Genomic DNA, 13,592 nt, shown 5'->3' on the forward strand with positions numbered 1-13,592 from the left:
GACCTGATGTAATGGAGGCTGCTATAAATAGAAAGCACGAAGTTATACAATGTGTTACACTGGCGGCCGTGCTTACATTTTTGGAACTTGTACTAAAATTTAAACAAACTAAAAACACATGTGATTTTAACATAATACATAATCAGGATTTTTTAAAGAAATGAAATAAAATTAAGATGCTTTTAAAAAAATTAGAAAACGCAAAATCAGATCAAATATAATAATTCCGTATTTATGTACTTAAATCGAAAAGACAACAACAACTTGTATGGAAATATCTAACCCATTAAATAGGTCGCGTCTAATTCCGTAAACAAATACTACATTAAACGCGAAAAATATTTACCTCACGCATCCGCCGTGCTATCTAGATCTTATAGCGAACCGATGAAAACTATCTCGATATCGCTTATTCAGTTGTCGTCCCTACTTTGTATAATACAAGTACATCACTAAATATTGCATGTTGCAATCGACGTTGCGGTGCAAACCGCATAAATGTTGAGAAATTGCACATCTAAACAAAGCCGAACATGAATAAAATTTCACAAGCGCCAAAGGTCTATAGTGTCACCTATCACATGTATATTAAAGGCGCCTTCGCACTAGCGTTTGTTGTGAGTGTGCGCGCAACGTCGCAGGCGCGGGAACGACACGTTCACGTCTCTAAATTGTACCGTTTAATAATGTTAATGTTTAGTAGTGTTTCGCCTGTGTCCATCTAAATTGAAGTTGCTTCAACCTATTTGTTTATATACAAGAATTAGTTCAATATTTTTTATCTGACTTTTTGTCTATCAAGTAGTCTATTCTTTTTGTCACGCCATATTATTTCAACTATTGCGCAATCAATTTTAAAAACGATTAATTAGATCTAAAAATTAGTTAAGAAAGCTAAATAAAAATATTTTTATACTCAGTTATGACAAATTAGAAAACGACAGTGATTTTGAAATTACAGACAAAGCTACACAAGAATTTCATTAATTCCAACATATTGACATTTATATAAGTTTATTACAAACGCTAGATGGAGTCATTAGATAATATTGCCAAGTTTTTGTTCTGATAAGAAAGTCTCCACTTCTAGTTTCAGCTTATACGTCAATGCAATAATTTAATAAATTTACCGATCGATGTGTCACTGTCGATCTTAGAATTGATAAATGTAGTGGAATGAAAGCTAGTTCTCACTTTCAGCATAAATCTTGATCATGAAAAAATATACAATTCATATCGTATGAATAATGTGTGTGTGCCAATCGATTGTAAAATGAAAATAACTTTAGAACAAAATTATTTTAAGAAAAAATATTACATATTTGTCGGATTATAGGATGTCGGTTAGTAATAATTAATCTTAATACAAAAAAAAATAATGTTTACCTACCAAAATATATCATTTCTCGATTATCTAATTTTTCGATTGTAACCAAATATTTCTAAGATTACGATTATATTTTGCGTAGTTTTCTATGTCGAAATTTTAGGCAGTAATTTCCTTAATAATATCCATTAATTCTTATTAACAATGAAACAATCTGAGCAGAAGTCTGAGTATAAGTTAATTAATAAAATGTGTTTCACTTACATAAGGGTATACTTATTTATATAGGTATTTCTTGGCGATTCTTAACTTAATTGGTTATTAAATATCAATAACAACAATTACAATTATTATTTATAATTGACGTGTTATTTTTATAGGAATTGCGCTATATAATTCTTTCTAGCGATAAGTTACAAATCTTCCCTATTGAATTACGATGTGGCGTATAAATTATTGAAGAGTTTCCACGTACGGTACCGCTTCTGTGTAAGTGTGGTGTAATGGAAACAATGCAGTAAATTGCAACTAAATTACAAGAACGTGGACAATAACACTATTTTTATTCATGAGCAGTTATTGCTACGGCTCCGCTTGCTGGAACCATTGCTTACAGGAACTTTACTAGACAACTTAATCTAATAAACCTACTCCTTAATACAACGGGTACCCAACGCGTATGTACTTATTTATGAGCTTAAGGCGTTTCAGGTGTGTGTAGCTTAAGTATCTAGTACATTAAATTTATCCAATGTTTTGTCCACAAACGATCCACATTTGACAATATTTGCTTACTAGACATGATCTACTTCGAACTTACACGGACAAAATTTACGTATATTCATAATTGTTAATTATATTACTGGTATATCTAAAGGAATGTCAATGAACGATAATAAAGATAACAGGATTTTTTTCGTCATAATTAGAATACCTACGAATTTCCAACATAATATACTCATGTACTCATTACTATTAATCAATAGACAATAAATTGAATGACGTGAGGTCTATGATAACAATACATTATTTAAAAGCATTTCATGTGCTCTATAAAATCAATTGTTAATAAGTGAACGTATTTAGGCTTGAACAATAGCTCATTAACAAGACCAGTAATGATTTTACGTCATTTATTTATTTTGACGAAGTATTTGTTGAATATTGTAAATATGCCTAGCTGCAAAAAGTTTTATGGAATTTTACTATATTTATTTATTTATATTAAAAATAAATAAGAGATAGTAGCGTACTAATCCATGATCCTTACAACAAAATATAGTATAGGTATAGTTCCCTACAGAAACGCTTGGTTTGTGGAAGTTGCAGAAAAACATTGATTTCTATTCTTTGGATACAATCCAAGATGGAAAGGGTGAAAAGAAACAGAGTCATTTAATTTGAAACCGATACCATGCTGCTTAGAATAACTTTTAGAATAGGACCTGAGTTAGTCACAGAAAGAACTATTTTATATAATAACTAGCGACCCGTCGCGACATTTGATTACAATATCGAAGTTTTCATACAGATCCCTAACACTTTTGGAAATATTCTATATCCTATGTTCATCGCGGATAATCAAGGATTATAATGGTAAAAGAATTTTTCAAATCGGTCCAGTAGTTTCAGAGCCTATTCCATACAAACAAACAAACACTCAAACCTCTTTATAATATTAGTATAGATAAAATTCTCGTATCACAATGTTAGTTACCGTAATCCTCCGAAACGGCTTTACCGGTTTTCACCAAATTATATGCATATTTAGTAGGTCTGAGAATCGGCTACTATCTATTTTTCATACCCCTAAGTGATAAGGGTTGTTCACCCTTAACATTTATTAATGTATATGGCAACACAACGTTTGCCGGGTCAGCTAGTATTAGTATAGAAGTATAGATTGGGAGAAAATGCCTGGTTATTGCCGCAAATAAATTTATCATTTATTTTTTTACAACAGATTTTGAATATCTAAAATAATATTTGAGCTGCATTTAAAATATCTGTATCTCAAATAAATATATTGTAGTTACATAAAATTATCTTGAATTTTAAAGATCGTTGACAAAATAACATACAAATAAAATAAATGTGACCGTAATCTATCTTCTAATATATAAAATTCTCGTGTCACAGTTTTCGTTGCCATACTCCTCCGAAACGGCTTGACCGATTTTGATGAAATTTTTTGTGCTTATCCGGTATCTATGAGAATGGGCCAACATCTATTTTTCATACCCCTAAGTGATAAGGGTTGTTCACCCTTAACATTTTTTTATTTATATGGCAACACGACGTTTGCCGGGTCGGCTAGTTAATTATAAAAACATTCATCTACGTGTTATTGTCATTGATGACTACTGTCAATGGAATTGGTCTAATTGCAGACCTTAAGCAATGCCCGTTATTTACATAGTTTGTTATTTATGTATTCACGTGTACGATTATGCATATAATGTTGTTTCCCCACACGTTGCATGCTATGTGAGTAGTAAATTGTTATTTTTTTTAGATTCCACAATATTTAAAATTCTATTAGAGTACCAACCTCACATATTTTTAACGCGTGAGCATAATCAACGTAAACGAGTTAATAATTAAGACAAGAACAAATTATTCTTTATTTTCAATGAGAATGGAAAAAATATTATAATCACTTCAAGTATCATTTTAATTTTAACACACTAACGTAATGGCGTTATAATTGTTTTTTAGCGTTTTAAATATTTTAATGTTCCACAGCGATTATCATATTCATGAAAATGTTAAACAAAATTAGTAATCTCCAGGTTAAATTTAAATCATTGACTTGACCGATAAATATACATAAGTATTTATTAAGCAGTATAATGTTTTATGACACTAATAATAAGGGTACCGTGAATCTAATCGATGTTGCAGCAATCTAGAACAAAAAGATTCAGGCTAACCTTTTGTCGTGACGAAGCACGATGGCTGGTATGTAGCCTTCAGATTAACTAGTACAAGAGTGCTATAACTTTTCCTAGTATAGGCTATAATCAGATAACTTTTCCTCCCACATAGCAGTAGGTACTCATTTTAAGAATATTTGCATCTTCTTCAACGGTACCGATAATTCTTTACCTTACATCATGAGGATTACGTGTTTTACTTAGAACTGATATTTTTCTACTACTACAAGCAATAAGTCAAACAATTGTTTTTCAAATTACACTTTTAATATGTTAAAGTACGTGACAATGCATCTAATTTCATGCAATTTGAATTTGCATGAATGAGAGGACCGATAAGACGGTTGACTCACAAACCGATAAAGACTAACGATGACATAATTTAGATCAATATGAAAGTATTGAACAATAAAAAATAGTCTGTCGGCGGACAATAGTTCCCGAATGTAACTCGCGACTTATATATAAACTGGAGTATTTGGATGACCACTCATTGGTTTCAAAGCGACTTTCAAAAGTTATTCGGCGTACCTATGCATCTATGCCGTATCGTTGGCAGATTTCTCTCTTAAAAATAATAATCAAGGGCCGGACATCGGTTGCTCAAGTAACAATTTGATAGCCTAATCAACAACAGTCAGGCGATGGCATGCAAAAGGCGGTGTGCCTTAAGGAGTAAAGCGGATGTCATTTAGAATTCTACAATAAAAGTACAATCCTTACTAATATTATAAATCCGAAAGTAACTCTGTCTGTCTGTCTGGTTGTCTCTTCTTCACGCCTAAACCACTGAACCGATTACAATGAAATTTTGTACGAAAATAGTCTGAGACCCGAGAAAGGACATAGAATACTTTTTATCCCGGAAATCCCACGGGAACTAGGGATGGCGATCTAAGATCGATTAATCGGAGAAAAGATATTTTGGACCAAAACAATCAATTTTTTTAAGCGATATTAGTAAGGATTGAATCGTAAACTATGCATTTGATCAAGTGATGATCTAGCAAAGTTGTTGTCCATGAACCCACGAAGGTTTCAAGTGATGATCTAGCAAAGTTGTTGTCCATGAACCCACGAAGGTTTCAGAGTTGGTACGACCAATTTTCGCCAGACGGCGCTACTGTCTTTTCAATGAAGGTACAAATTTTCAGTTTTATATATGTTAGTATGTCATATTATTTTCTCCTAAACGCGGGCGAAGCCGCGGGCAAAAACTAGTTTAAAATAAAACCACTACAGATTTCTTCGTATGTCGGAGGAAGAAGATCTAAGTAAATAAAAAAAGTTAACAACATCTATTTCTAGCTGTAAGAATCAGGAAATCCATATGATTATTATCGCAAATGACGTTATTGCGAGCCAGATGTACGAAGAGAAATTTAAGCTTTATTTCCACTCTAATGACTTTCAGTAAACTGCGTATTCCGGTTCAATCTAACATAATATTTACTTAACGCCGGTATCGTAAGTCATCTTATTTGTTATTTAAGCCACAAAATCAATAATCAAATCGGTTATGCATATTATAAACTATTAAATTTTACAGTTAAAAGTTTTAAACTAAGCTTTACCATATGATACGCTTAATAAAATTATAATCCGGTTTTTATCTTATCGAAATATTTTATCCGAGGTATTCGGTAATCTGGAAATTAGCGGATATCGCATATTAACACATAATAAGATTTGGACACGGATTTTGCTGTTTTATTATGTAATAAGCTTTTACCTGCCTCTTTAATAACCTACCACATATTCGCACGCCTACACTGATATTTTTATATTTCTACTTCACTCATAAATGTTTAGGGATACATAAGAAAAAACGGATATTAATCTTCTCCAAAAGTATAGGTACTATTTGATCATCAGCTGTACCCTATAATTTTATACAGAAAATCTTAAAAGGAATAAATCCTATTTCAAACGAATCTTCGAATATGTGATGCGTCATTATTGAGGATATATCTGATACACCAGAGAACTAAGGAAAGTAATTCAGCCAGATCCATTTTTAGGTTAGTTGCCCAAGAGGATAAAGTATGTGTACCTATATTATTACCTGTTGAGATATGTCCGAATGACACGATGATTGATCATCACGTCTTATTTATAAACCTGACCGTAGTTGAATTTCTCTACCCGTCAGTCTAACCTAAAAATTGGACAGACTGAAGACGGACAGAGAGACGTACGCACAATGAACATACCTATATAATATGCAAATAAGTATCCGGCTTTTCCGTTGAAGTATAAAATTTAAAGTAATAACGAAGTCCTTTAAATAGTTTAACACATTTTTGTAAAAATTTTATTAGGTACTTACTTTCTATATAAACATGTATGCAGTGGCGTAGCTAGGTAACCAAGGGCCCTGGGGCAAATAAAAAAATGGGGCCCCACTGCTATGGAAACTGATTAGGTTTTATCAAACAAAAATATGAAATATACAAATACTTTATAAATGCTAAGCTATTTAAGCCCTTTTTTGTGCAGTGCAGGTAATAAAAATATTAAACAGTAACAACATAAATTACAATAAATACTGGATGTAGGTTTAGCTAATAAAACGAAATAGGATCGTCAAGGATTTATCATATAAAGGTCGGGCCTAACTGACTAAATAACTATTTTATTTACAATTTTTCCTAGCTTTAGTTTCCGCAAAAGTATAACGTTTCCACATAAATCAAAAATGTTTCACTGTAGGGACTTTTGTTCTTAAAATAGGCAGATCAAAGCGTCATAGGACCACGATTGGATAGGATCCTATGACGCTAATGAGTCCGTTATATTTATGTATATTTATGTATAACCTAATATATTTATGTATATATTTATGTATAATCCTTAAGGATTAGTATGCAAATGTATGAAAAAATACGTATTTTCATCAAAATTTTCCTTTTCCTTTAATTTGTCACATAACATTACTTACTTAAATAAATTAAGGGTCCATGTGTCGGCGCACCCCGATTTGATACGATTGCGCATTAACATGCCGATCAATACATTTATTCATTTATATATATACTCGTATATGTCTACCAAACCGCAATATACTAACAAATAAACACAAAAAAAACATATGTCTGCAAACAATTCACATTTGTGCATAAGTGGTCTGCACCATATCCCTTAGCCGGTTCTTACGGCAGCCACGGAGAGAGGGGGAGGCCCTATTTTACAACGCCGGGGCCCCACGGTGGAATACTTCCGTTAGGTCGCATTCTAGCACTCCATATTTGCTCATTATTTCCTTGCATGATTGGTGAACAGTCCATGCTTGAGTTAGTTGAGGTAAAACTAATTACTAGTACAGAAAGAATTTAGGGGAATTCTCTAGGCATAACTTTTAAATTACTTTCAACTGAGTTGTCATGTTTAAAGTGGGGTTGCAACATTTCATATTTATTTTGAAAATGGGAGAAATTTCCAAAAGTTCCGTTCGATCGAGATTTCTGGTAAGGGTTCGAGGGCCCCCTGAGTTTGAGGGCCCCGGGGCACTGCCCCGCCTAGCCCCTAGGTAGCTACGCCACTGCATGTATGGATCTTGCAACAAAATGTTTAAAAAGGTAAAATTAACCAATTAAGCTGAAATTTAGAATACTCATATCGCTTCGCTGACAGTGCAACAAATTTCATTCTTTATAGTACACGAGTAAAAAGCTTGTTTTTATGAATATTATCAAATGAACTTTCTAAGACAGGTTTATTGTACCGTATGAAAGACGACATCTGGATATGAACTATACAATTCGTTTCGATATATGGTTCATTGACATGCCAGAAGGTTGTCTTCAGTTTGGCAAGAGCGATTGGGTATAGAGTTGTGCCTATATCGAAACGGGGGTCACGTAGAGCCTTGACTCCGTCGATCGCGAAACTGGAGTGCAAAATCTTTAAGTATTTATCACTTATTAGTATATTATTCATTGTTGCATAACGATGTGGAAACACCGCCGCGTTGTGGACGCTGTAACTTAAGACGAGAACACACGATATACTAGTGCAAGCGGTCTTAGGCGTGTGTCTAATTACAAGGAAAATTAACGTGTATAGTCGTCACAATTTAATAGACCCATTTTGACACATGCCATCGCTAGGCTCTAAGCATGTGATATACAATTCGATAACCAAAGAAACCGATTTTTACGACAAATCGATTACATTATCATTTCTTCCGAATGCTTTGAAGCCGCAAGCTCTAGCTGTCACGTGTTCGTAAACTGCCTACTAAAAAGTTGGTTAACAACATTATTGACATTAGGATGGCATATGTCAAAATGGGCCTATTAAATTGTGACGACTATAGATTAAATAATTAAGATTCGAGTAGGAATTTACTTCTGTCCATTTGTAACGAACTACAAAAAAACGAGATTTCTATGTGAAGCCGATCGCAGATGTGTTGTCACCTATGAGGTCAACCCCAGATAGGATTAGATATTCCTACCTGAGGTCGGCCACAGTAGCGCCGCTATCACTAATTACTAAGCTGGAACGCCTCAGATAAGTATGTCTCCCTTACTCTTACTCTTCAAACCAGAACACAGCAGCACTTAACACAGATGAAGTAGAAATAGGAGTAGCGGTGGTGCCACTGGAGTCGAACTATAAAGGGTTCTACCACCTTCAAATAGGTTAGGTTTAGATTTAAACAGTTGTCTCCTATGTGCCTAATAGTTAAATAAAAATATCAGTTATTTCAAGCACTCCTTATTTTCACGGCGTACAAAACATTAACAATAAATAAATACATAAACATTTTTACTTTTCAATGGAAAGTAATGAGCTACACAGGCTAGCGTTTATTGCGTTTCTGCGTATAAATAAAAAACTGCATAGGCGTGCATTAACCTATGCGAAATATAAAGGAGGAAAAACTTTGCAGACGACTTGGCTTAGATACAGGACGCACTTCAAGTATGAGTCAGCGTCTGTTAACTTTGCATATTAAGAAAATAATACAGCAAACTGTTTGTATCCACCTTTATAACAGTTTGGGTCAGAAGATCATTTTGCATATTAGATGCAATAATTCAAATCGTGGTTTGTGGTTTACCACATTTAATATTACATTTTTGAGAGATTTCTTTCGAATAATAATGACGAGAAAAGCATAGGTAAATACTATGTATGTTGTGCACATAATTGCAATAACTTTGAAGTACGAAGAAATCACCTCTTGAATTTGCAAAAATCCTATTATTTCCTAAGTATTTGTATATAAAAAAACACTTATGCTAAATCTATATATTATGCTAATTCATAGAACAGTATGCACCGACCTTTATAATAATGATACGGCGTTGTCATTGCAAATAAATAACTAAAACGCATAAAGCGTTACGTACACCCGCGCAGTCATTAAATAAGAATCTCTATACAGATTATACATAATTAGTTATTCCTACGTGCCTGTGTGCTAATTCTCGTTCATTTCTATCGGATAGGAATTTGCACGTGTTTTAAACGACATAACAATGTGCCTTTTGTACAAGTTGATACTACAAAGTGGTTAATTTTGCGCAAACATTGGGATTTGCGGTGAGTCTAGAAGAATTAATAAGCATTAAGTATTGATAACTCACATAACCTAATACATAATATATTATAATAATGTTTAACGCCCAGTAATTAATAGGCCTACAAAGCATACATAGTTCATTTATCCGCCCATCGGATCTAACTATTCAATCTTTAAAAGGTGTCTTTTGAAAAAATTGCGAATAAGCCGCAAGTTGTCATTTTCAGAAAATATAATTGTGTTGTTATCATAATGAATATAATTAAAAAGGACAACTTATGGCACTCCACAAAACACGTATTTTTATCATTTTATATTTTAGTTCTTTAATAAAAAAAAATTACAGCTCCTTGGACTCCTGCTAAGGATTCCACAGAACTATCAATTCGTTTAAAAGAAATAATTACGATAGTTTATCCATATTAGAACCATTACGCCTTTAGGACCAATTGTAATACATACAAATTATGCAATGAACATTGAACAATCCTGTGGTTAAAAGAATAATCGCAGCTCCGACTTAGATAAACATTCTGATACCATTAATAATTCCAAGTGTTTCAAGAATGTTTCCAGGACATTCTTCTCAATACATGAGTCACACAGGGACTCGGGTAGGTATAAAATACTAGTTACATAAACAATGTGCAATTATATCGACGCGCTGAGCTCCGAGCGATAAAAAATAGCATATAGATGATTGCTCAGTCGACGACAGGTGCTTTTTTGTACTGTAGTCCTTCTTTTATACATTATGTTCTACATTTATGTTATGATTAAATAAATATATTTCCAGCAACCACTATGATATCTGTATTATTTAATTAATTTATAATTATAGTATGAACAATTTCTATAATAAGTGTCATAGGTATACACGATCGAGGCTAACTGTAGGTAAGTAACTATTGTTACCGGGAAACATAATTATGCATTATTAATATGGTAATATTATAAATGATGAGTACTTAAATTAAGTGTTCAATAAGTAGTAGAGTACAAAGCACTTTAGATTTAAAATTAAATAAAATAATTTAAATTAATCTTGTAACCAAAATACATCTTCACTGGCAAGGCCAAAGACATACTAAATTGTCATTAATAATGTACAAAACAAATAACCAACAGGAAGCAAAAAAAGTTTAAATTAATTAATGTAAGGATTTCTAAGTAATTTTCCATTTAATAACCAACTAAACTTCTGTTAACTGAACCGTGTTCAATGCGGTGTTATTTCGAATGACAGCAAACGTAATTACTTTTGAGTGAAATTCGAGTTAAATGCCATACGGTATAGGATGTGTTCACACAACGATTTTTATTTGTGCAGTATTGCCATTTTTTATTTGTAATCGCACAAAACTGGAGAGAGATAAAACATTATTATGTATGTTTAAAGCTAAGTTATGTTGTTTGTAGACCCAGTTTTAATGAAACTCTAATAAGAAAGGCATAAGTTCTAGGCGTCAGGCTTTAAGTTCTAAGTTTTAGTAGGTACTACACTTCAAAATGATATTAAAATTAAGAACATTAAGTAGTATTTAAATATTGACATGACGGGCAATGTCGAGGGCATTAGCTAATGTATGCCCAAATATGCCATATCTGGGTATGCGACTGAGATTGTATCGTTAAAATGACGTATGGGCCAGTCTCGACTTTATCGCGATAAAATATCTTGGCGCAGTTTGAGAAATGCGGACGAGACCAACTTTGGTGCAATCATTATTGAGGTAGCCACATTGAAGGTACCGTTTCAATAATGCGTAATAACTGTCAAAAGAAATATGATAAGATGAACGCGTACTTCGCACTGTATTAAAGCACGATTAATATCTACCAGAACGCAGACACGGCTCAGACACTAATTTTCATATCTAACGTCAGTCAGCCGACAGCCATTCACAGACCGCCGTTAGAGAAAATCATTGAGAGTACGCGCGTCTTTCAAATGTTTCGTAATTCGATAGATGTATAAGCAGCAACGGTAACAGACATGTGCCACGTACGGTGTCTGTAGATGTGAACTGAACTTAAGATGTCAACCGAAAATGCTGCGACTTTTTGGGACACTTTTTGGGAAATCGTCATAAAGGTCACTTCATATATGAACACGCCCTTAGCTAATGTCCAGGAAAGCGTCGGTCCTTCTGTGAATTTCAAGCGCGACCGTTCAATGCCTCGTAATATTTCTCACGCGACGCACAAAAGTGTCCATCGAAAACCATAAATTTTATTGCTCGGCCGATATTGAGTTTTGCAATTTATGCCCGTTCGTAATAATAAATAACACGGTTTAAGGCGAACTCGCGACCTTGATTTGACAGTATTATATCCACAATTGTACAATTTTATTCGTTATTTAGATACCCTATTCATTATATTAATGACACGGCTCATTAATCTGGAGTTTCATTAATCAACCTCGACAATAACACAAAAAGAACAACAAATCTTCATTCGACAGGATGAATATTAGTCTGTAACCTTGTTGATATTACCTGTTTATATTTGGCTTAGTATGTATGATCAATGAAATTGAAAATATTATTACATGGAACAACAAGATCTCGTTAGATTTTAAGAATATTTACTTGTAAAATTACCAATACTTGATAAGTTATTATTATTATGTAACCCTTCTAGTATAACAACGTAATCATAGTATAAATAGGATAATACTAAACTATTATTCACAGATTTTAGTGAATTATCATAATAATATTAGCCGATAATTTAAATAGAAATAAAAAAAAGAAACTTACTATGATATATTCCTAATGACAGCGATTTTAAAAAGAACAGCTAATTATACAATACTTGAGGCGAACCTTTTATAAAGGACATAGATATGACATTTAAATGCCATACGCTCGCGATCGCGAAAAAATAAAACGTCTCAACAAAGCACCAACTAAAGATCCTTTATTTTTTGCAGACACCGAACGGGATTTGGGAGGTCAACTCCCTCGCGTCTAGACTAAACTGCAAATACAAGTTATCTGAACTTAGAAGGGCTTAAATTTAAAGTACAAGAAAGACGCACTACTGGATTTTTAAAATATACTTTTAAAAATAATTTCAATTAGTGTGTATAAGGTATAGTTTGTATAACATACAATCAATGTGAATAGGCCATCATTTGGAGGAATGGCTAATATACCTGGCATAGAAGAATGTGAGTTAGAAGGTATGACAACTTAAATGATGAAGTTATATTCCTGTTCTGGATTCTAGGTTTTTTTAGCCTTTATGTTCTTAGCCACATGCACATCACACTCTTCAACCGAAACGCACGACTTGCTTTACGCAGTGGTTGTGATACCATCCCGATCGGACATAACTTGTTCTACCACCGTTTTATATAAGTAATTTATTTTAGGCCATACTCTACACAACATCATGGCCGGTTCGTATCGTAGTGTTAAGAGTGGAAGCGAACAGAAAACATGAAATAAAACTGACCTGAACACACGGCTTGTTGAGCGACACGCAGAGACCGTCCGCGTCCTTGCTGTAGTGCTCGACCAACTCCTGGAGGGTCCTGAAGGTGGTGCGCCGCGCGATGAAGAAACCGCCCTCGTCCAGCTGCCTGATGCGGTAGTGCTTAACCGTGTCGCCGTCCCGTACTGCCGGAAGGACACACTTTGATTAAAAAACAATAGTGGTAATAAGGAAATACATAGCGGCATTACAACAGATACAGTTGATTTCTGAATTGGTCGGTATTTCTAAACCAATGGTTCGTGAAGTTTTTCATAAGTACTAGAACTCGTGAAAATTGATAATAGGTATT

At 33.6% G+C, this 13,592-nt stretch overlaps 1 protein-coding gene across 2 annotated transcripts in view; it reads right to left on the reverse strand.

Annotated features, from left to right (window-relative positions):
* Nucleotides 1–13,592, reverse strand: part of Src42A (Tyrosine-protein kinase Src42A) — an 82,043-nt gene that overhangs the window by 6,530 nt on the left and 61,921 nt on the right. For both annotated transcript variants that reach the window (XM_073086803.1, XM_073086802.1), the window contains exon 3: nt 13,262–13,425. In XM_073086803.1, the coding sequence (XP_072942904.1) occupies nt 13,262–13,425 (164 nt within the window). The remainder of the gene's footprint in view (nt 1–13,261; nt 13,426–13,592) is intronic.

Source organism: Epargyreus clarus, unplaced genomic scaffold (genome assembly GCF_041222505.1).
Source record: "Epargyreus clarus isolate Ecla_fem2 unplaced genomic scaffold, WU_Ecla_fem_2.2 ptg000024l, whole genome shotgun sequence".
In the NCBI taxonomy this organism is placed as follows: domain Eukaryota; kingdom Metazoa; phylum Arthropoda; class Insecta; order Lepidoptera; family Hesperiidae; genus Epargyreus; species Epargyreus clarus.